Source organism: Hermetia illucens, chromosome 2 (genome assembly GCF_905115235.1).
Source record: "Hermetia illucens chromosome 2, iHerIll2.2.curated.20191125, whole genome shotgun sequence".
Classification (NCBI taxonomy): domain Eukaryota; kingdom Metazoa; phylum Arthropoda; class Insecta; order Diptera; family Stratiomyidae; genus Hermetia; species Hermetia illucens.
The window spans coordinates 10,126,190-10,150,494 of record NC_051850.1 but is presented as its reverse complement, the minus strand read 5'-3'; the positions used below and the strand labels follow the sequence as shown (position 1 = coordinate 10,150,494).

At 45.5% G+C, this 24,305-nt stretch overlaps 1 protein-coding gene across 1 annotated transcript in view; it reads right to left on the bottom strand.

The window, feature by feature from the left end:
- Positions 1–23,580, bottom strand: part of LOC119648117 (probable zinc transporter protein DDB_G0283629) — a 28,363-nt gene extending 4,783 nt beyond the window's left edge. Inside the window, exons 1-2 of the mRNA XM_038049639.1 lie at positions 22,200–23,580; positions 4,568–5,158 (exon numbers count right to left, since the gene is read on the bottom strand). Coding sequence (XP_037905567.1) covers positions 4,568–5,142 — 575 coding nt within the window. The 5' untranslated portion in view covers positions 5,143–5,158; positions 22,200–23,580. The remainder of the gene's footprint in view (positions 1–4,567; positions 5,159–22,199) is intronic.
- Positions 23,581–24,305: the final 725 nt, after the last annotated feature.

The window sequence follows — 24,305 nt, the reverse complement described above, 5'->3', positions numbered from 1 at the left end:
TAGGCAACTATGACGCCTTCGGAATTTTGTCAAAAGATGAAAAGCTTCCCGGGTACTAGAACCAAACCAATGCCCATCAAATGGAAGTCGATAATTTTTTATAGCGCGCAGAATCTATTGAAGATATTCAAGTCGCAGGACCCTGAGGATTCACAGGAGGCCACAGATCAGATCGATAACAGTGCCATCAGCTGCATCATAGCAGCGAATCTCAGATTAGAAGCCGTCAAAACTGCCAACTGGTAAACTAGCAGTCAAACGTCAGCTAACTAATCTTCAGGATTCCAGCAGCCTGTAGTGAAAAGTAGCTGCTGTCTGTATGCAGACTAGGTAGACGACAAGATCCAGATCAGTAATGTTGGTACTGATACAACAAGAAATTCGACTCTGAGGTGCGTTCTTGCAGACGGCTACACTCTTTTAATCAGTATCAGAGAAATTGTTTGGACTTCCCCCAGCTATGATGAAGGAGATTAGGTTTCCGAGACAAGATTCGCCTGCACTTACGCGTCTGATTCACCAAAACTAGCTTCTGATTTATTTATATATATTATATTTAATCGTGGCTCCTCGATGTGGTAGAATCAACCTCGAGAAGGCTTGATTCTTTACACTGGCAACGCGTGGCCTATTATTACGAACGGTCTACAACAATATTTACTCAATTTAGCGTTGAGACTCCGTCTGCAACTTCGTCGTTGTCGAAGTCCGTCATGCAATACCAGAAGTATGAGCTTCTGGTTGCCATCAAGAACAAATGCTTGATTGACCTGCTCATCAAGATGCGTCATGGGATGCTATAACTACAGTAGCATCTCAACCAGTTTCCCTATCATATGACCGTAACGAATTAGGCCAACGTTATGAAAAAATCTTTTAGAAGTACCAGGATATTTTCGACCCCCGATACCCGGACTGTCTGTTAATCAAGCCAGTCTTCCCAGGCCCCTGGTCTTTGAACGCTGTTACAAAACAAGTTTCGTACATTTTCTAGAGAAAGGAATAGTCCAGTGAGTGGGTAAGTCTGCCCCAAATGGTACGAAGTAAGGATGGCTCTTGGCGCTTAACGAGGAATCATCGCTGTCTTAATTCCTGTACTAAACTAGACTCCTTCCTCATATCCAAGACCCACAGTAGGAAAGAAGTAGGGATACTTTCTTAAAAGTTGGCTTATGCAAAGCCTTTTATCGAGTTTGGATCGACGAAGAAAACATCGTAAAGACAGCTTTTAACATTCGGTTTTACATCCTTGGGTTTAACGAATGCAATCAAGGATCAGACTATCAATCACATGCTGCGTAGGCTACCTCTTGCAAAAGGATATATTGACGATATCCTCGGTATGTCTGAAGGGAATTAATAAAATTGAGTTACTTACACCAGCGTCCTCCGAGAGGCTGCTGTACACCAAGGATATGTTGTAATCAAGGACGAATTCCGATTATCTGCGTAGAAAAACTAGACTCCAAAGAGCTTCCCTAATGGTCGCCACAACGAAGTTTCATCGGTTTAAAGCACTCTTTGCATACTGCACGAACTTCACCATTGCCCGTGTCCAGGCTGCTAATGAAAATCTGCCGGAGTTTCCTTTAACTTCCTTTTTGTGGACCACGGGCTAAATAGCTAAGTTTATTCAAAAAGGACGACAGATGGTTTCGTCAAGGGGCAACTCATCAGAAACTGCCTTACCCGCACTTTGGCCTAGCTTGGGTCCATAGTTTATTGTTTTCAGTTGGATATGATTCACATCCATGACGTGTTTGCCATACATACTAATGAGTTGCTTCTGCCCTGGACGAAACTATCAGTCGTCCGTTTTAAGGTTTTGGGTAAAAATAACCTTATTACCTGTTGGATACACCAGATTTACTCGGAAATGGCTAAACCACTTGTCACGAAATTTGGTGAAAACCAAACCAAGCTATCAGGATAGTCTTACAGAAACTGCAGGGACTAGACACCTTTAACGGTGCCATATTCAAATTAGCTCTTAATAGTCAGCCAATCTTCCTTGAGACTCCCTGCAGCCAGCAACAGTGCATTCACTCATTCCAAACTACGCAAATGACTAGATGAGGAAGACCACTATTGGTATCTCTTCTGATAAATCCAGAAAAACAAATGTCTTCCGATGCAGATGAAGGAGGGTAGATCCTGGGGTAAACTTGCTTCTGGGCTGACGCGGCCGGTAAACCAAATCTAACTTCTTGATTGACGCAGGCACAGTTGTGTTTCCGGTACATGTCGACAGGGTAAAAATCTGCCTCAATAAGATTTCAAACTTTACGCTGATAACATGGCGTCTATTACTATGTACTTTCGGCGTATAACAATATCTACTCAATACTGGACGGCGACGAGACTACTTTTATGATTCTGTCGTTGCCAACATCCCTCATACCGTACTAGGAACAGAGGTCAAGTAGAAATGGGTTTCTACTTGACCTCCAGAGCAAGTCCTTGACCGATCCGTTTATCAACTTCAAAATGGGGCTCCCTAAATATAGTAGTTCCATAATGAGCTCATTCGATAGTGAAGAACTGGTTCAACGTTTCGAGGAATTCCTTCAATGGCGCCAGGATCGATCCTAACATCAGTACCGGCCAGCTATCCGAAATGTCAATTAAATGCACCATAGCTATCCCAAACTTTCAGACTTCGAACGTCGATGAAGGCTAGACGGTGACAAGCTTTTCCAGTTGGTGGACAAGCTAGATTCACATGGTGCGCAATAAGGATAGCGTACAAGGGGAGACTATCTTAAAGTCTTGAAGAGATCAAGCCTTCCAGTTGTGTAAAAAGGCTATTGACCAACGCAGCCTGGAATACTTCTCTTCATCTTGATAGGCAACTGGTCGTCAGCAACAATGCTTTAAAAACATCATTGAAGCTATCCTGGAAAAGCTACAACCAGGCAGGACCTTGCGTACCTTGGGTTTTTTTTTTCAAAAGTTTGTAGCCACTTAGAAATTCTATAGCAGACAACGGAAGAGAGCTGCTTCTGACGTTGTCGAGAATACCTCAGGCATTAACGCATCCCCGGTCTGGTTTCCTTCAGTTAGACTGTCTAATATATTATGTACCTATTTCGATGCCGTCACCCTAGACGCTTTAGGTAAGACTACCAATGAAGAGTGTACAGTCATTATAGACTCTACCCTACAGTTGGGAAGTGCCAACCGTACTCGAGATGGACGATTAGATCAGGTGTGCAAGGGATTCATTTGAAGTGGGTCTTACCACGAAGCTTCACTGGAGGTTAACTAATATCATGGGAACTGGGATGGTCCTCTGGGAACATATCCTTCAGGATGAGGTTACGGTCCGGTTATTTGCATCTTGTTGGGAGCTTCATGGGAAGGGGGAGGGGAGTTCATGGCTGTGGTTGAGCTTACATCGCAGGCAGACCTCCTTGTAGACTCAAGCGTGAAGTTGGCCTGCACGCTATTAGGTAGGCTTCGCATCCACTAGTATGAGTGCTGAATCTAGTACCGCAGTAATTGTCACGGCGTGGCTCTATTTGTGGTCTCCAAATCAGTCCATGTCAGAACAGGAGCGCTGAATCATGCCCATATGGCAGCTACTGACGCTAAACTCTCTGGACCTTAATGTCTGATTATTACACTACTGGGCCTCAGGACGGCATTTTAGGATGGCCTGCAAAGGTGCTGTTAGGCACAACTATTTGCATCCCGGGGGAATTATTTGCCCCAGGTTCTGTCCAGGCAAATAAATTTCAGTAAACCGCATCAGCGCCATAAAGCTCAAGGTAGATGGGCACACAACTTGTTTTTTTTGCATAGGAACCCGTTCTCTTGTTTTTAAAGAAGTTGATAGCATTCGCAAATCACTCGATGTACCTTACACAGGCCTTCATTTCGCCGTTCACCATACCGAATAGAAGACCCAAATTATTGACGTCAATGGTCAAGTGAAGGTTTTTAGGTGAATGTGATATATTTTTCAGCCCTAGGATCTCGTCGAATTTCGTATCTCGTATTTCGTTCCAGATTCATCACTTACGTAAAGGAGAGAGTCCTGGGGGTTTAACGTGAGTACCTGCCGTTAAGGCTTAATCCCACGGTCCTCTTCAGACGCGGATTGATTTTGTGACCACAATCAGAGCCCCGCCATGCAAGCACAGCGGTCCTGGTTTATACTGAGTACAGGCTCAGCATTCATACCAGTGGATGCGAGGCCTATCTAACACCTCTGCCGCAACTAAGGGGTACGGCGCTCGAGTTGTACAGCGCAACTCCACGCTTGAGCTCCGAGGAGCCCTGCCCGCAATGTAGGCATAACCACAACCACCATGAAACTCCCACTAGGGGGCCAACCGCAAATAACCGGGCCGAGAACACATCCTCCAGGAATTCTCCTGGAGCATATGCTCTCAGAGGGCCATCCCGGTTCCCATGGTACCAGATAACCTCCGGTGAGGCTTCGTGGCAGAGCCACTTCAGATGAGTTTCTTGCAGACTCGGGTCTGATCACCCTCCTTGAGTACGTGGGGACGGAACTCCCCAACGGGTACGTAAAGGAAAAGAAAAAAAAGGAATAATTTACCCATAGCTATATGGCAGTGCAACAGGAATATGATAGTCCTGATTGTTAACCGTTAACAGTTGAGCCGATGCTCGCGGTAGATTGTGTGGACTATGGTGATCCATAGGATTACTTTGGTGTCGCTGATGATGCGGCTGATGTTGATGTTGCTGCAACTGTTGCTGCTGATAATGCCGACTTTGATGGCTGTTTTCATGGAGATGATGATGTGATTGTTGGTGTCGATGTTGCTGATATGGACTCGATCCATTACTATGATTCAATCTACTTCGATTGTTACGATTAGGATTGTTGTTGTTTGTCGTGCTGGAGCTATTCGTGCTATTCGGTGTAACGGAGTTGTTGTTACTGCTGTTGCTATTGTTGCTAGTACTGTGGCTGTTGTTATTGTTTGGATGGGGTCTATCGTTGGCTGATTGTAGTCGGTGTATTGTTGCCGAGGATGGTGGTTTGGAAATGATGCGTCGCGGTGGTGGTCCAAAACCTAGTCCAACACTTCCACCTCCTAGTGAAGCAGCAACACGAGCTCTACCGAAGCCACACGTTTGTGAGCGCTTATCAATCCAGAAATGCATGGTGTTGATGTAGTTTCTGAAAAATTAAAAAATAAAGGAGGTTAGATGATTATTGTAGGAAAAGGGGAAAGCTAAACTATGCGGAGGATAGAAGTTTCAATGCTTATATTGAGGTCTTGTAGAGGAATGTGATGTAAAGTTTCCATAAAGTAACGATTCTTGGGTAACAGCTCCAATCATAACATCGGGTCCTTCTTTCCCGCTGTTAGAACATCCCTCATCCTTTATTGTAAGTGAGTACCAAAGAATTTTAAATCAAATTCTAAAGCTCCTAGATAAAATTCATTTTTCCTCCACTTGTCCAATGATGACCTTAACGATGTCATTAGACTCCACTGCCTATCGAAATTTTAGACCAAACATTATAATTTTTGGGGATTTTAATGCTAGGGCTATCTCTAACGGTGACATATCACCACTTATAAGGGAGGAGCTCTTCAAGATTTGTTGTGAAACTCAAATTTCAGAGAGTCCAACAATGGTAATCATTATCCCATTCGTCATCCATCACCTGACATTGGGATACTGCCGATGATGAGGTTTCCAAATAACATTCAAGACTTCACTGCATTCACTTAGGAGGAGAAAGTCCAGAAAGTAATTTTCAAAATGAGTGGTAAGCAGTTGTTTCATAAGACGTGCTCAAAAACCCTATTTAAAGCTATTTTTTTTATTCAAACAGATGGAGAGTCTGCTTGCGCAATACCAGGGATTTCTGGCCCACAAGAAGATGGTGGTCTGTGTTTTTGGACTGTGTGTAACAACCCCAGATCGATCTCTGAGTAAACAATATTTGTATTTAGCCAAGTGTGATAGTTCATTTTCGTGCAAAGCTGCGAGACTGTCATAGTTCTCTGCTAGCCACTCACGGGGTTTGTTTCCTAACGACAGCCTTAGGGCCTCCAGAAGCGTGATTAGTCCATAAAATACTATCCTTCAATATCCCCTCATAGGTCGTCAGCGACCTTTAACGAGTCGTTTACGATAGGGGGTGTGACGTCTCCGAGGTGCCCGAGTAAGAAGTTCTGACCCCCTAGCTGGCAGTATACCTGCGTCCTAGTAGCCTTGAGAAAGCCTCTCGGTGAAGAGTGAACCTCGAATGATCGGTACACATCGGGACACACTGGGAGTCTCCGGAGCCGTCAGCAGCTCTCTGTTGGCGTCGATGGGGTGATGTGAGCCCAGCTCTGCCAAGGTAATAGTTGTGATGTGTATCAGGAGTCAGCCTCTTCGGGACCCTGGTCGCGTAGTGTGCATTGAACCGGTGTTAGTAGACCGCTTTGTCCCAAGCGAGCGCTGATTCGTCCGTGAATTCCAGGATCAGCTAAGCATAGGTCAGGCCTCAAGGAACTCGGTACACCCAGGATCAGCTAAGCGTAGGTCAGGCCTCAAGGAACCCGGTACACCCGTTCCTAATTATTGTGGTCTGTGAATTTTCCATGGAGAAACCAAAAAAAAAAAAAAATCAACGAAATAACAGGGAAGGAAGAAGAGCTGAGTGCGTTTGGGTGCAGCACAAAAATATGTCGTTCACCGCAGCGATTAGCGAAACAAACAGCGAAGGCTGACATGCCCGATGTGACACCGGGATTCCAAACAAAGAGGAAGCCTTATCACGTGCCGTGACTGATCGGGCGGAAATGACAACTCCAATATTTTGTAGTGCCTCTGTTCCAAAAAAAGCCCAGTCAGAATCGCTAGTCCTGAGTAGATGGATTCGGACACAAACCAAGTGCAAGTGCATTCGGCTGTCCTAGCTAGAGCCGAAGAGGAAAGGCTCATCAGGAAATACGCAGCAGTGATGAAGCGTATGCGGACGCAACGTTCCTCGAGATGAATGTCAGCAAAGGCCTCAAAAACGGGCTGATGGAACTGGAGGAACAATTAGACTGCATCTCCTTCTATAGGTGAACGTGGAGAGCAGCGGAAAACGATTGGAGAGCAGAAACAGCCACATTCCCTGCTGAGAAAGCTGCTTGCGTCAAACGGACCGCAGATAGCTCACTGCAAAGCGAACTGAAAAAAGACGGAAAGAGGAAGACTTGCCTGAAGGAGACTTTATAAAAGTAGTTTCCAGGGCCCAAAAAAAGAAGGCGAAAAAGAAAAAAAGGAAACAACTGACTACGCTACCAGATACCCGTCTGTCCAAAGACAAGGAGGCTGCAAATCAAAAGCCAGGAGCAGAAAAGACCAGGAAACGAAGAAGGGCTAAACTGACCGTTCGGCTCATTAAGCCGACGCAAGGCAAGACATTTGAGGAAGTCCTTAGTGAAATCCGCTACAGGATGAAACCCGAAGATAACGAAGCAGAAGTGTCTTCCATACGGAAAACGAGGAGTGGCGGAGTCCTCGTCGAACTGGGCCGGAAAGCGACTAGCAAGAGTACGCTCTGCGAAGTGGTTAAGGGGTTTTTGGGGGGAAGGCTCTTGTTGCTAACCTAGAGCCCATGTGCTCTCTAGAAATCCGGGAACTTGACTGCTTCACAGAAAAAAAGTAGATAATGCCCGGATAGGTATCACCTGTGTAAATGCTCGAGACCAAAAACTCGCGGTGGTGGAAGTCCCCGAGCAATTTTCGTTGTTGCTGGAAAGTGGCCAGACTCGCGCTGATCAGCAACGGTAAATGAAACCCGGAACTCCCATCTGCATACCGACCGCTGTTTATGCTTGACATGGCCGGGAAAGTGTTCGAGAAGCTCATCAGGAGTGGATTCGCTGAAGCGATCCGCGCTGCCGGGGGCTTATCCACAAGGCAGTTCGGGTTTAAACAGGGAGATCCACAGTGGATGCTATTATGGAGGTCGTAGTTGCGGTTCATTGAGCAGAGGCACACAGTCGTTGATCTTGGGGGATAGTGCTCCTCATAACGCTTGATGTCAGAAATGCCTTCACTTCCGGGACAGATATGCTAGATACATTAGAAATCGAATTCCACGTGCTAAGCTATCCCTTGCGGATATTGAGGGATTATCTGAAAGACCGCTCCCTACTCTATGAGATGCTAGAAGGTCAGAGGAGGATGGAAATCACGTCGGAAGTAGCACAGGGATCCATCCTAGGGCCGGACCTCTGGAACGCTTCCTACGATAGTCTGCAGAAGGAGAATCTGGACCCTGCGTCCCATATCGATCGGTGAGTTGACTATAGAGTCAAAAACAGCGGTTAAATCCTTGGTTTAATGCTCGACTCCAAGATGAGCTTCTTTGAGCAAAGCAAAGCAGCAGCGGACAGGGCTGCAGTTGGAGCCGGCTAATGGTGAATGTTGGGGGCCTATATCAATTAAGAGATGTCTTCTTATGGGAGCAACGCAGTCGGTTCTGCTCTATAGCGCGAAGGGATGGGCTGATGCCCTTGACAAGGAGGTGAATCGTAAGAGCTTTACTCAAGTGTAGAGACAGGGAGCTTTGCGAGTAGCGTCTGCTTATCCAACTGTCCCCGGACCGGCCATGATGGTGATCGCGCCCTCTTTGCAAAGGAGCGTAAAGCTGTCTACCACCGTTAAGGCGAGAACTGTTGGCAAAATGAGCCAAGGGGCAGATGGACTGCGTGGCGCATCGACAATTTAGATCCGTGGCTGGACCGAATGCACTGTGAGATTGATTACTGCTTTACCCAACTTTTAAGCGGGCATTGAGGTTTTCAGTCTTATTTACACAGGATTGGGAAGCCAACCATATATGACAATCGCTTTCGGACACGTTGCTTTCAGGGCAGAGGTGAGGTAGTGTCTGGTGAGTTGCATTTACTCTGCAGGAGACCGCAAGTTATTGAAAAAAGACGACTGGGGAATTAGGGCACTTAGTCCGAAAAGAAGGGTCCGGGAACCAAAAAATTGGCAGAAAATTTCTTTCCAATTGGACTTTAAGCAAAAAAGTTGTTATCACAGTTTAGGGACTCTAAGGTAGAAAATTGGATAGCGGCGGGAGGAATGTTTCATATCAACAGCTTTACGTAGTCCAAGAGAGGATTTTCAAAGGCGATATTATGATCACCTTGGATGATCTGTAAGCTAAGATGGGCTCTGACAGCCTTTTTTTGGGCTTGAACAAGGTCTAGGGCACATTATTTGTGCACCGAGCCTATCATAAGGTCAGCTGGTTTTTGACTGATCGATCCGGTTGCGTATATCCATTGCTTTTCCAAACACGGGCATCAACGCGGTTAAGCAGAGTAAAGCCGAAGAAAAGAATAATCTTCAAGATCTTCTTAAGTTTGACAGTTGGAGTTGTTTTAGCGTCCTCTCTGGTGTCGCAAAGGTTATAACTAGTAATAATCCCGGAACTCATCAAAGTATGGTTTCCGCTCTGGATCGTCCTGTCTTTACCACGCTTAGGCCTCCGTTTCATCTGTTGCCAGGGTTGGATTCCATCAAGGTTCCTTGTTATTCCTTTGTAATCGATGACGTTCTTCACGTTGTCTTGGTAGGAGGACTTAGAGGGTTTTAAAGAGCCATGGCATCTTTACTCATATATCTCCACTACGGTGATGACATCTGCTGTGCTCTCTTTATCAGTCATGGACTTTCACTAAATTAGGTTTTTGCATTTTTCTTATCAGTATCAATGGGCAAAGCTTTCTACTTCAGCATTCTTCTGCAATATGGGTGTAGAATATGGAAAGTGATCGGCACTGTTATTCAAAAGCTTAAAACCGTAGGCAACACTTGGCTCCGTGGTATTAGAGGGATACTCTGGACATGTCGAATGGAGAACTCCCTTGGCATATAGGCAAGATACCTGTGGATGAATCATGAGAAGGCGGATGTGGATGGGTCATATATTCCGAAAGGAAGACAATTCCCAGAATGACCGACGAGTGGGTTGTGCAAAAAATACATGGTCTGGAATATTAGAAGGACTGTAGGCTACTTCAGTAGTCAGGTGATTGTAGTCGCCAGCTGGATGGTTGGATACTTGGTGGATCTGGTATGATCATTGGATTTTGGTGTGCTCCTTGGTTTAAGTGTTTCATTCATGTTGATTTGGAGATTTTCTCTGTTGCAGGCTAGTTTCTTATGTCTGACCGCACTGTATGTAGCTTTTTTGGCATGTATGTAAGTGGGGATTGAAGCCTGTAAACTTGTCTAAAGCAGCCTCGAAGTTGAAGGATAGGAAATCTAGATCTCAGTTTGAACTTTTTTACTAATGCAATTGGAATGACAACTCCATTGTGCGCTATGCGACGCAATGAAACTCACTATCATAAAGTTCCTGGCGGGTGGGTTTTCCCTAGGAACACATGGGACAGAACAGCTGAGGAGGAGTATAACCTTCTTGAGAAGACCTGGACGGAACTGAAGCACATCTCAGTGAACCTTGGGTTGCTTTTTGGATGTTAGGTCGTCCACATAGTTAGCCAGGTATAAAAGCCTTTTGTTGACCCGCTATTTATGGTATTATGGTTTAGGTACAGGGTGAAAGGAGGGGGGAAAACAAATGACACCCACATTCAAATTAGTTAACTGAGCAGTAGCAACTTACATGTGCCTGAATTTTTGGGGATTCCCTATTTGAGAATCCTTAAATGTTCATCGATTTCCACAACAATGATAAGGGACATTTTCTTGTTGTCCTGATTTATTTTTCCATGTTCCATGTGGCTGTGAACGTGTTACTATTCAGGCACATGGAGGAAGCCTTCAACGAAACAGTTCTCTTACTACTTCTTCCTTTTTTTCAATGCTTCAAACAAGTTTGTATTAGGATTCGCGTAAGGAAGGATTCCTTTTTATGTATTTTTAGGCACTTTTATTTATGATCTCCCTTTCTAGCTAATTTGAACCATGGTCTTCAATGGGTGGGATGTCCTTATTTTTTTAATTGCATTTTCTGTAGCTAATTATATTAGGATCAAGTTTTCTGTAAATTTCATCCCAGTTTCAAGCGAAGCTTTCAAATATTTCTCGGCAATATAAATTAGTTACATTTTGGGGTTCCTTTGTAATCATACACCCCCATATGCATGGATACACATGCATTCATGTCCTGAAACCACTTTGTTGAGAAAATTATCTAATCACAAGGAACCCTTTGCCTGAACAAGCATTGAATTTAGTGCATAAATGCAGTCGATGGGGTGCATCATCCTCATTGTCCTTGCTTACTGTACAGCTCCATCAATTACTCTGTCCAGATATGTACATCTATGTACGTATCAATGACAATACCAGCTCATTCATATGTACATTTCTGGTTGTGGCTCGTCATATATCCACCTATTCACATATGGACATGGAGTATGGATGGTACACCCCACTTGGAACCGATAAGTGCTTCATTGATCCTTATAGTTGTTATTGGAATGCGGTAGGAGAAAACTGCAAACTATGTGTTAAATTTCCAGGTTACCAGAAGTAAGAAGAAAAAAAAACACAACACCATAACGGGGAGGGGATAAACAATTTTGAACAGCTCTCTCTATGAGGATTCTTTCTAGTTCATGTCACAGAGAATAGAAAAAGGAAAATGAGTTCAAGGATTATTGAAATTCTCTCGATTTCAATCTTAATTTTGCTTTTCATTCGAGAGCCCTGAAAGAAATGGTACAGTTTTGATTTTCAGTTTTATGCTTGAGATGTTATAGTGTTTGATGATATTATCAAGGTTTCGGGATCAATACTCTCCTTTGTTGGGATCCTTTTTTCTTTGAAAGGAAGCGAACACAAAGCAATCAGGAAATTCGGAAGAAATATGATCTGATGAGCATTAGATTGTTATTAGCTTGCCTACAAAGCCCTTTATAACGTGTGGCAAGGACGTTAGGCCTGATGCCATAGGCCCCTATTTTAGCTTAGTTTTCAGATTTAAGTCACAGCAACAATTGCTTTTTGATATTTTCAGGAAATGGTTTACCGGAGGAACTCAAGTGTGGGTTGCTGCGGTTGTCAAATTAGCAGGACCAAGTGAAGAACTATTGTTCTGCAGATTTGGGTGGGTTGCCTCCGAACTGGGCGAAACAGTCTGTCGTTCTTTAAAAGATTTTGTCCAAAAATCGGTTCACTGGCTGTCTGTATTTCTGTCTGTCTGACTTATCTCATCAGTGTTTGGAATTCCCAACCAGTAAAACCACCCAAGTTTCTCCTTCGTCATTAAACGCGGAACCGAAGCGCGGGGAAGACTACGATTTAAGCGACCAAGCCTTCTGCCCATCGCGCTTTCGTTGCACGCTCCGCTTTTCCCAGGTCCGCCTGAATACTTTGATTGTGCACACTAGCTTGCTTCTGACTTCAGTATTTCCCCGACGTTGTTCTAAGGACTTATGCAGATTCGTCCTCTCTTAGCAAAATTTTTGATTGTAGAACACGACATGCTCCGGGTTCTCAGCAGTGCAACCACCGTTGTTGCTACTTTTCTAGCGACTCTTGTTCGGCAAGGCTTTCGATACTCTGCATCCTTCTCAAGTAGATTCGCTCTCCTTTTCTGGTAAAGACGGCGTGCCTCACTTGCCAGAAAGTCCATCGGTGCCGCGTATAATAGTGTAAAGCAAACCACCCCGGCCAAAAGTGATCTGCGGCTGGACCTTGGGTTTCCAATGTTAAGCAAGCATCCGGGCTAACGATACGTTAATATTTCTTTCTTTCTCACAGGCAGAGTCCAGGCGTTCCTTGAAATTGATCTTCGCGTCAATTTTCACCTCCAGGTATTTGAAAATCGGCTTTGAAGTGATGATGTAACTACCAACACGAATGCTAATCCTATTCTTTTTCCTACGGTTGGTAATCAAGGTTGATTCCGTCTTTTGTTCAGCAAGGTCAAACTGAACAATCTCCAGCCACGCTACTGGTTTCGCTAGCATACACTTTCACATCTTCAGCTATTTGGTGATGACAACCACGGGTCATTTGCGAGTCCGATTATCTTTGGCAGGATAAGGACCCCGTTGTACACCACGTTCCACAGGAGATGACCAAACATTGACCCCTGTGGTACTCCTACTATGATGATGTACTGATTAGGTCCCTAATCCATCTCGTATAAAAGTGTCCTTTCCGAGAAATAACTTTCGAGGAGCATAGTCACTTATCTAAGGACACTCGTTTTAGTCAATGAACTTAATAACCACTCCCAGCTGGCTGAACTGAACGCATTTTTGACGACCAATGTTACCACGACATAGCTTTATTGGAGGTCATCGCATCTCGAGTCAGCATCAAAACCACATATACGGCGTGATTTTTGAATGAACTTGACGAAAACCAAACTGTCATATCGGTGGCCATCCTTATATTCTTTGATAGGGAGGAGTCTATTATTATCTTACAAGTATCTTTCCTGCGGTGACGATAAGGGCAATCGGGCGGTATGATGATGGAAGTTCCAGTTGCTTATTGAGCTTCGGGAGCAAAACTAGTTTTCGCCTCTTCCACCGATCGGGGAAAACTTCTTCTGTCATGCATGCCTTAAATACTAGTCTGGTCTTAACAGCGAGTTTTAGGACTCTATTGGGAGCAGCTTTATTATCACCGATTCTTCGGCAAATCGCCGTGGATACATTCGCTGGGTGCCTAGGCGTCAGCGCAGTACCACGTCGCCTTACAATTTTTGGCCTTCTGAGCAGCCGTTGCTTTCTGGTCGACACGGACGTAGAGGTGTCGATTTTCCCTGTACCCCGTCCAAACACGTTGATACCGCAAAACTTGCAACTGACTGCTGCGACTTCCTCTTCCATCCGTACCTACGGCTACAGGCAGGTGGACGTGAGTCTCGGATTGCACCGAGCGTTTACGTGGCGATTCGTTTTGCCGGACGTTGACACCCCCCATTGTAAGGGCAGACATTGATGTCACTATGGGTTGTTGGTGGACCTGGAGAACAAAGCCTTAATAAAATTCGCAATCTCTTTAAAGTAGTCAGGAAAAATTTCCACATACGCGAACGATACTCGTCCCATTGTTTTCGAGGAGATTGCCGACCATCGCATTCGGAACTTCTCCGAAGATATCGCAGCATTACTATTGAAAGTAGTTTTTCCTAGTTGGTTAAGCACGATGTGTAGCACCACATCAACACTGCCTGCTCCCCAATCTTCTCAAAGGTGCGTGCCTATCACTCCAGAAGTTAGCATTGCAAAGAAAGAGTTCAATGATCTCGTTAAACAAGGTATTTGCAGACCTTCCAATAGCTGTTGGTTACCTCCATTCCATATGATCCCTAAGCCAAATGGCGAATGGAAGGAGATTGAGAAGATTACAGGCGTCTGAATGATCAGTCAATTTTCTACTGAGATTCTATTCTACTCATCCAAGACTTTGCGCATTCAGTGACAGACTGCAGTGTTTTTATGACAAAGGCGTATCACCAAATGCCTGCTACTCCCGAAGGCATATCGAAAGCGGCTATCTGCACACTTTTCAGACTCTTCGAGTTCACCAGGATGACATTTGGCTTGTGCAATGTTGCACTGACATTTCAGAGATTCATCCACTCTGTCCTACGAAATTTAAACTTCTGTTCGGTTTACATGAATAATGTTTTGGTCACCTCTTCCGATTCTGTGTATTTGGACTATTTTGAGTGCATTTTTCAACCTCGCCTTGAGGCTAGGCTCATTCTAAACGTTGACAAATGCGAATTTCTACAGAAGCAGGTGAAATTTCTTGGCCACACTCAAACAAAATTGAAGCTTTCCCCTGCCAACCATAGTAACGAATCTGCAAAGGTTCTTGGGCATGTTGAACTTCTATCGTCGTTTCCTGCCTAAGGCTGCTCATCACCAAGCGATCCTAAACGCTTACTTGTCTGGGCCCAAAACAAAAGGCTCGCGCTAGGTTGCGTTGACTACTGAGGACGTCCGGGCATTGGAAATGATCAAGCGACAGGTTATTGATGCTACAATACTAATTTCCTCTTTCAGATGCACGTCGAGTCGTGCTGTCGATGTCTCGGACACAGCGGTTGGGGCCGCTCTTCACTAAAGGATGAACCAAACCTGGCAACCGGTGAGCTTCCTTCCGAAACAATTCATCTCAGCTCAACCTTACTACAGCGCCTACGATCGTGAGCTATTCACCGCGTACTTCTCCATTAAATATTTCCATTTCTCCCTTGAGGGCAGACCGTTCACCGTGTTCACGGACCACAAGTCCCTTACTTTCGCGCTTAAACAAAAGCTCGCCAAATTCGGCAACTGAACTTCATCTGTCAGTTTACTCCCGACATCAACCCGTGTCTGGAGAAGACACCATGTTTGCGAACGCTTTGTTAGGAATCTCGGAGGCCACAGTCCCCGCCGTGGTCGACTGTATGGCAATCACCGAGGCGCACAAAGGCGACGTAGAGCTTTAGAGCCTGAGGGCAAATTCTAAATACAAGTTCAAGGAGTTTCCTATATTTGGCTTAAACTGCTACTTACTCTGCGAGACCTCAGACAAGGGACCTAGGCCGCAAGGAAGTATTCTACGCAGTACACGATCCTGCGCACCCAGGGATTAGGATGATGAACAGTCACTGGAAAAGCCTTTTTACCGTCCATGAACAAGGACGAAAACTCTTGGGCCAGACAGTGCATCGCGTACCAGAAGTGTAAGTCCTTGAGGGTTTAACGTGAGCACCGGTCTTGCGACTTAATCCCCCGGTCTTCTTAAGACATGGATTGATTTTGTGACCACAATCAGAGCCCCGCTGGGACAAGCAACAACGATACCAGTCTATACCAAGTGCATGGTTTAGCATTCATACTGTTGGATCCAAGACATACCTAAATTTTTACCGAACTAAGGAATACGGCACCCGTGTTGAAACGCAACACCACGCCGAGGTCTTCTCGCTTGGTCATAACCACAACCCCCATGAAACTCCCACTAGGGGGCCTACCGCAAATAACCGAGCTGTACTCACATACAACGGGAGTTCACCCGAAGTATCAGAGTCCAGGAGCTATCCCGGTTCCCATGTTACCAGTATATCCCTGGTAAAGTTTCGTGACCAATTTGCCACTTCAGATGAGTCCCCGTGCAGACTCGGGTCTGATCGCCCTGATTAGGGATTTGAAGCATTCGCCTATTGCATCACGGCCCCCACTATGGAGGTTCTCCTCGGCCACTTGGATTTGGTGTGGCCAACAGTGTTGCCTTGTCTTCCTCACCGCCACCTCTGAGCACCACCAGAAGTGTAAGATCAATAAGCGCTTAAAAAAGGAAGTAGGCGTATTCGTAGGCGTCCACCAAGTGCTTCCACACTATCCACCTCGACATCATTTGCCCTTTGCGAGATTCGCACGGATGCAAGTATTGCCTCACAATCATTGACAGGTTTACGCGGTGGCCTGAAGCAATAGTTCTAACATTACGGCACAATTATGTACCGTGGCCCTCTGTCGAGAATGGATCCCGCGCTTTGGTGTACCAGCTATAATCATCATGGATCATTGAATGCAGTTTGAATCTATTCTTTTCTCGGAGTTTGGCTCCTGGGTGTCAAACGTCACAAGACCATACCATTCGCAGTCCAATGGGATGCTGGAACGTTGGCATAGGACACTAAAGGCCGCCTTAATGACGATACGTCGTGATCGCAGTCCTTGCCTTTTGTCCTTCTCAGCCTTCGCATAGCTCATTAAAAGGAGTATACTGCCAACACCGCGAAGATGGTGTACGACGAGTGTCTGCGACTTCCCATCGACCCTGTGCTGGATATCAGGACAAGGTTAAGTGACTCCGGCATGCTGCGTCTGCTCAGGGACGCGGTTTCGAAACTGCGGCCGACTCCCCCTTACCGGCATACAACGCTAAAGGGAGAAACCCCTCGGGACTTCGAGACATGCTCGTAAGCCATCATTAGGGTGGACGCTCCCCGGAAGCCGCTGCATCCACCATACGAAGGCCCCCGCGATAGGAGCGTTGCTAACTATGGTGCGCGACGATTAGGACTTGTCGGAGGGTTTTGATGCGCCCATTTCACTATGGATCAAATAAACATTGTGGTAGTGAACTTGGTAAGAGAAGTGGTGAATTTTGACGGGTACTGTGTTTTGGAGACTGAGCGTTGAAACGCTGGTCGTTCCGACGGTACATGATAAAAAAGCAGTGCGAAAAAAAAATTATCAAGTGACTGCTATCAAATATGGCATGGTTATGATTGGCATCAAGATAAGCATTAGGAGACACCTGCAGTATGCTCCCAAAAAGGTAGTCCTATAGCGACACTTGCCAGAAGGTTGACGAAGTTCAGTGGACTGGAGATTGTTCGTAGCTACTGGTGTGATTGAAGGCATTTGCAAAAAAGCACAGACGCAGGTCAGTTTGGTTAATCGACTCCTCGTAGTGAACTTAATTCCAGCCGACATTCTCATACAGAAGTGAGTTTGGTGTGTCATACCAAATCGGAGGTCAACTGGCCTGCGCTTTCCTTTGCAATTCAACAGTTGTATAATGAGCTGCTGACGGAAACAAGAGACAACGTATAATCACCTCGACGCATGAGAGTCTAAAAGCAAATCCGCATTGCGAAGTAACACTTAAATGGTTGTCCGTAAGGGCAGGGTTGGAGAGTCCTTAGTGGTTTTTAGTGGATGCTATCGCGTAAGTTTCGGAGCTGCGTATACTCTGAAGATTATGCAGTTGAGTTAGAGCGGATGCTGCTCACTGATACCTGGTCGCCTCAGTGAGTAAGTTAGACCTTACCATGCTACGGGGGACTATGGCACGGCGGACCTCCTAACCCCCATACTCGTGTTAATCAAATGAGTACAAAAAAAAAAAGAAAATGAAAACCCCGTACCGTACAAAAATTGGTTAATCAGGCGGAGGCACATCTCCGAATTACTGAGAGCCAGAGAAGTTGGGACTTCAAGCAGTGGATCCAAGGTCAACATTGGTATACTGCGTGGACAACAGCCAACGAATACCACTGTTCAAAGAGCAGGGACCAGCAAAAGCACGTCTGAGATAAATATAACAGACGTCCACTGACCATTGAGGACCTTGTCGTCAGGCAGATGATCGAGGGTTGGACTTGGAAGCTGGTATTCACCGGGATACGCTTTCGACCAGGCCTTATACCGGTGGACTGCGCGACGGAGGACACCGCAGAATCGATTAGAACCATAGTTCCTAGATTGCCAGGCTGGAAAGGGGTGCTGGGGATGATATACCAGCAGCCCACATGGTGATAGTTTTTCTGCCAAAAGTCGAGACAATAGAAACGGAAGACTTTATGGGCCTCCTAATCGCTCAGAATGAAGATCTCCACACTGGACTATGGAGAGTCTTCAGAAGCAATGTGGAGGGCAAGGGTAAACTCCTTACGATGGGGGTAGATGATCGATCCCTGGAGGCAACCAAACGTCGGAGTTGCCATATCAACTACCGATTTGGCAACATACCCGTGCATGTGCACAGGGAAAAGCCGACGAAAGATACCTCGGAGGAGACACCGGGTGAAAAACATACCGAGGTCCCCGAAGAAGTCTCGAAAGCCATAGAGACGGAAAGAACTGGATCAACCAGGGAAGTAGACCTGCTGCTCAGTGAAGAGCAAAAGCTGGACGACCTAGACCTAGGACTCCTAGGGCTCAGGGTGGACAGCGATGCACAGGAAAGCGCCATATCGGAGGAGGATGGCGACATTCCGATAGTGGACAAGAGCTCCAAACAATAACGGAGTCAATGGCCTGCACTAAGATAGCTACCATGCGAAAGCTGCATCTGCAGTGATTGCAAGGGCAAATTCCAAGGAGAATATTGGAATAGTGCTGGCTCAGGAGCCCTGGGTGTACCGGGGGCAGATTCACGGCCTGCAAGGAGGAAGCATCCAGGTAATTTGGGACTCCTCTTGTGAAAAACCAAGAGCTCGCATAATTTTTAAACGTAATTTAAAGTACACATGTCTTAACCGGGGACCTTGTGACTATCCAAGTCTCATTGGAAGCCACGAGGAGCACTCGAGAGGCAGTCGTGGCATCGGGATACTTCCCAGGAGACGAAATCCGGGAACAAGTCGCAAAATTGACGAAGTATTGTGAGAAGACGGCGGTTCCACTTCTCCTCGGCTGCGATATTAACGCCCACCCCGAAGTCTGGGGAAGCAGTGACACCAATCGTAGAGGTGAGTACCTTCTTGAATTTATTCTTAGCAAAAAGTTAGAAATATATAACTTAGGGAACACTCCAAATTTTGTGACCAGCACCAGACTGGAGGTATTAGAAATAACTCTAGAAAATACTCTAATCAACGGAATGGTCAGGAATTGGAGGGTGTCGGATGAACATTCTATGTCTGATCACAGGATAATCAGATTCGACATTGAGGGTAACTCCAAATAGAAAGAATAATAAGGACTCCCAGGAGAAGGGATCGGGAATCCTACGCAACGCACTTGAGCAATAACATTGCTCATCTTCAAGGGGGCGGTGACATCAGGAGTGAACTGGAACTAGAAACAGTGGTGGAAACCTCAACACAGTCGGCATTGACGCATATGAGGCCAGCTGTCCGGCTAAGACAGTTAAGTCATCAAGGGATGTACCAAGGTGGAACAAGAACTTGGCCAGAATGAGAACAGAGGCACGAAAACTCTTCAACCGGGCAAAACAAACCGGGGACTGGCAGAGGTAGAAAACGGAAACGGAAAACGGAACAACTTCAGGGAATTCTTTGAAGGGATCGAACAGATCACAGAAGCAACCAAGCTCTACAAGGCTGTAGCCAAAGACGGGGCAATATCCGCTGTCTGTTTGAAGAAAGAAGATGGGACATTTACCGATAATGAGGAGGACAGGGTAAACCTGCTCCTCAGAACTCATTTCCCGGGGTCCTACCCCACGGTGGCAGGCGACAACTTTCTGCCTCACACCCCAACAGCAAATAAAAGGAGAAGAAAGGAGAACTGGAAACTAGCAAAAGAGGTATGTTCAGAAGCTAGGCTAAAGTGGGCAGTGGGAACTTTTAAACCACTGAAATCACCCGGAGTAGATTGAATTTTCCCAGCACTAATCCAGAGAGGCCTAGGAATCATCTTAGAGTCTCTTCTAAGGGTGGTAAGGGGGAGTATAGCACTGGGATACATACCAAGGGCATGGAGACGGGCAGTGTAATCCCCTACATCATTGTCAACACGATTACCGGGTAGGACGATCAACTGAAACTGCTCTGTATCACCTGACAGAGGTACTATGGGATGCCATAGACACAAAAAAAATTGCACTGTGCGCGTTTTTGGATATCGAAGGAGCGTTCGACAAAAAGATACAAGATGCCCTGAGCCGCAAAGGAGTGGGAAACACCCTGGCATTCTGGATGGGCAAAATGCTAGAAAGCAGGCAAATAGACGACAGGTACAAATTCTATTGTAGTGAATATCACTCAAGGCTGTCCACAGGGTGGGGTACTATCACCGCTGATGTGGAGTATGGTAGTGGATGAAGTCCTGGACGTGTTAACAAATACTGGAATACAAGTCCAGGGTTACGGGGATGACATTGTTTTAATCTGTAGGGGCAAATATGAAGATACCCTATGTGATAGAATCCAAACTGTACTAAGGGTTACTAGTGCCTGGTGCAGGAAGGACTGCGGATCAATCCAGACAAAACCACCATAGTAACATTCACTATGGAGGTGAAACGAGAAACAGGGGTCAAATATTTGGGAATTACGGTAGACCAAAAATTACTCTGGAAGACACATGACGGAAACACTTGTCGGAAAGCCACGAGGGCTCTGATGACTTGCAGGTCCGTAGCAGGAAAAAAATGGGGTTGCTGCCCGAAGATAATACTATGGATATATACTGCAATAGTGAGGTCAGTGATTACTTATGGAGCGGTAATCTGGGCAGAAAGAACCGAACTCAGCACACAAGCCAGGGAATTACATAAGCTCCAAAGGGTGGCTTGCGTGTGTATCAGTGGGGCAATGAGGACATGCCCAACGGCAGTCCTGGAAGTCCTTCTGGGATTAACCCCTCTCCATCTGCACATACAGATGCAGGCAAGGAAGGCAATATTCAGGATGGCCGCTAGTATCAGTGAGGCGAGGGGCTGCCTTAATCAAAGGAAAATTGACATTCTTTCTAGGCGGTATCCCGAATTACTAATACCGAGGGATAACATGACAACGAGGTTTCACTTCGATAAGAAGTTTGAAACACGTTGGAGTAACAAGGCGAACTGGGAGAGCGTAGCTGCGACATACGGCTTAAACCAGCAACTGATTACTTGGTACACTGACGGTTCCCTCACAGCAGAGGGAGCGGGAGCCGGTGTCATTCGTTCAAGGAAAATGTACTTTGAGCCAATAGGCGGAAATATACGCCATAGACAAATGTGCCTCCTTTAATCTGCAAAGGAACTGCAGGGGGCAGAACATAGCTATTCTCACCGATATCCAAGCAACGATCAAGGCACTTCGGTCCAACCAGGTGAACTCTAAACTGGTGTGGGAATGCCATGATAGACTGCATACACTTGGGTCGTCCAACAAGGTCTGGATACTTTGGGTTCCAGGCCATGCTGGGTTGGAAGGCAACGAGGCAACGGACGAACTAGCCAAGAAGGGAGCAGGGCGCCTTTACAGGGGCCAGAACCCTTCTGTTGAATCTGAAACGGTTTCATGGCTGTGAATCTAAGAAATGAAGAGGAACGGTTGAGGCATGGAGCAGTCCAGGGTGCTTATTGGGAGATACGAACCCATACGCACAAAGGATTTCTTAAACCTCACCAACAAGAACCTCCGAATCATAGTGGGAATTTGCAGTGGTCATTGTCGGCTGAACTATGACCTAGGGAAGCTAGGGATATCAACGGACACTGCCTGCAGGTTTTATGAGGAGGAGGACGAAACCTCTATACACGTCCTGGGGCAGTGTCCGGCAGTTGTGCAAAGTAGGTCGAGGCATCTGGGAGAACACTTAATACCAGATGCAAAGCTAAAAGATCTGGAAGTAGGGAACGTACTAAAGTTCCTGACGGTTATAGGCCCGGATGGGCCTCCATCTGCTCCTAAAACAGATGGAGCGGGCGGTCCTTTATATCCTGGCAAGCCGTAGAAGTGATTTGAACCAAATACAATAGAAAAAAGTTGCCCAAGAAGGTCTGAAATTGAGTGCTAACTGTGTACTTACCTTTTCGATATCTATCCGAATCGGCCTATGTACTTGTTATGATAAAAGGATCCTTTTCACTTAACGTTGATTATAGCAGTTACGGCAGTAATTGTAGTACATAGAAATGACTGGAACAATTTCTTTTATGGGTTCTATACTATTATGAAACGTGACACGGTGAAAGGGAGACACTTGAATTGTTCACTATGTCCTTAAACCGAAGCGCACTCACGTGTGAGTCCCTATGATGCTTTGGGACGAAAGGAGGCCATGAATAGGAGATGATTCTATGCAGAAGTGGCGTTTCCTTTTACTTTATTACTAAAGAACTAAAGCGTAAAGACAACATTTGGGAGACACTGTTCACTTCTCAAATTATCGTAAACAATAATCACAGACAATTTGCTTGAAAAGCGGGGAAGATAGTGGATTTTAGTACAAGTGGAATCCTTGTTTGAAATTTCGGGTGGGTTGTGCGTAAAATATCACATATTTCAATATTTAAATTAACTGACGTGGTCTAGTCTCTAAACCATTGAATAAATCTAAGTCGAACTACCAAAAACTATGCACCGACATGAAGACGTTTCTCAAACACTATCACAATGATCCATCACGTTTTCCCGGGTCGAATAGTCCTTTCCTATTATCCTTCCATGCTTATCTTCTACTTTGGAAAACTTCAGTACTTTCCGACTGTTTCGCTCATTCAAAATCAAATATGAAAAGCAATCTTAGCTGGGGCGAACGGAAAAAAACATATCCCACCCCCCTGGAAAGACAGACTATGCGTGGGGGGTTGCTTCAATGGGGAGTTCACCTTTAAAGCCCAGGCAAATAATTCAACGAACGCATATGCAACTTTGATGGTTCGGCTTTAACCCGTCCACTGCCACCTGGCTTCACTTTGCTCAACAACAATTAAGCGCGTTTTGCACTTCTTGTCCACATGCACCCGCCTACATGCATACACACACGTACTTGCTACATAGCGAAGTAATGCAAATAATTTATTCTGACACTACACACAATAGCACTCCTCCTACACTTTCCCTAAAGAGCCATATATCCTTGAAATTCTGGCCTCTCTTGTCTTTTCGTGAATGATTTTTCTTCGGCGAAGATCACATTTTCAAGAGTTCTTCCTTCAACGGTGATTTTTCATCCTTTTGGGAGGAAGGACATTTCGTAAGATGGATTTTCCGGAAAGGAACACAACGGGGGCCGGTGGCAACGAATTGGATTCATCATTTTACGTTTCACTCATTTGTGATTTGTTGGAATTGAGACGATTAGCACTTTCGATTGATTAATTTAGGATAAAAGATAACAAGGATATCGTGCCAGGATACGGAATATACAATAAGGCTTTTCCAGACGCGACAGTCGTTTGCTGTGAATGTATTTGCGTGGATTTGAAAGATGATACCTTTTTAGTTGGAAGCTGGGGACCTGCGCAGTGATATCCTTGTGATGGAGGCTTTTATGTGCAGGGTTGGAACTTTAAGGACGACGTTAATTTGAAAGTCGTGGAGATTTGAAATGTCCGTTAGGGGGATTATTCAACGACTGCAAGGGTTATTGTGTGGCACCCCTGCGAAACCGCACACACTTGTCAAAAGATGTGCAGCGAGCATCTCGACGGGCAAATGTTGTTGCTCCCTGCTGTCGTCTAGCTCGAACATTTCTTCTTCTCGTTTCATCAGTCGTCCTGAGCGGACGTGGTGCTTACATTCTTGTAGCCTGAGCTGGGCAATGTCCAAAAATCACACACACAGATATTTACAATAAATTGTACTTTCTAGAAAACGTTTGCTTTTGCTTTTTCTCTTGCGAGCACGCGCGTGAGGCTCATGGAGGACCTCGGGCGCAGTGAAACTTCATTCACACATGTCAAAGGATATTTCTACATTGCTGACCCCGAAAACTTTAAAATCATGTGTTCTGTGAGTAATTGGATAAATATGTGATATGATAAAAGAAATTAGTGCATGCATAAACTATAAATGTCCCACGTACGCTAGGCAACGTGTTATCAAAAGTGGCAGAAGACGAAGATCTGAAATGTGGCGGAAATGTCGCAGTACTGGCGTCGTTCAAGCTTCGACCATTTTGGAGTGAGTA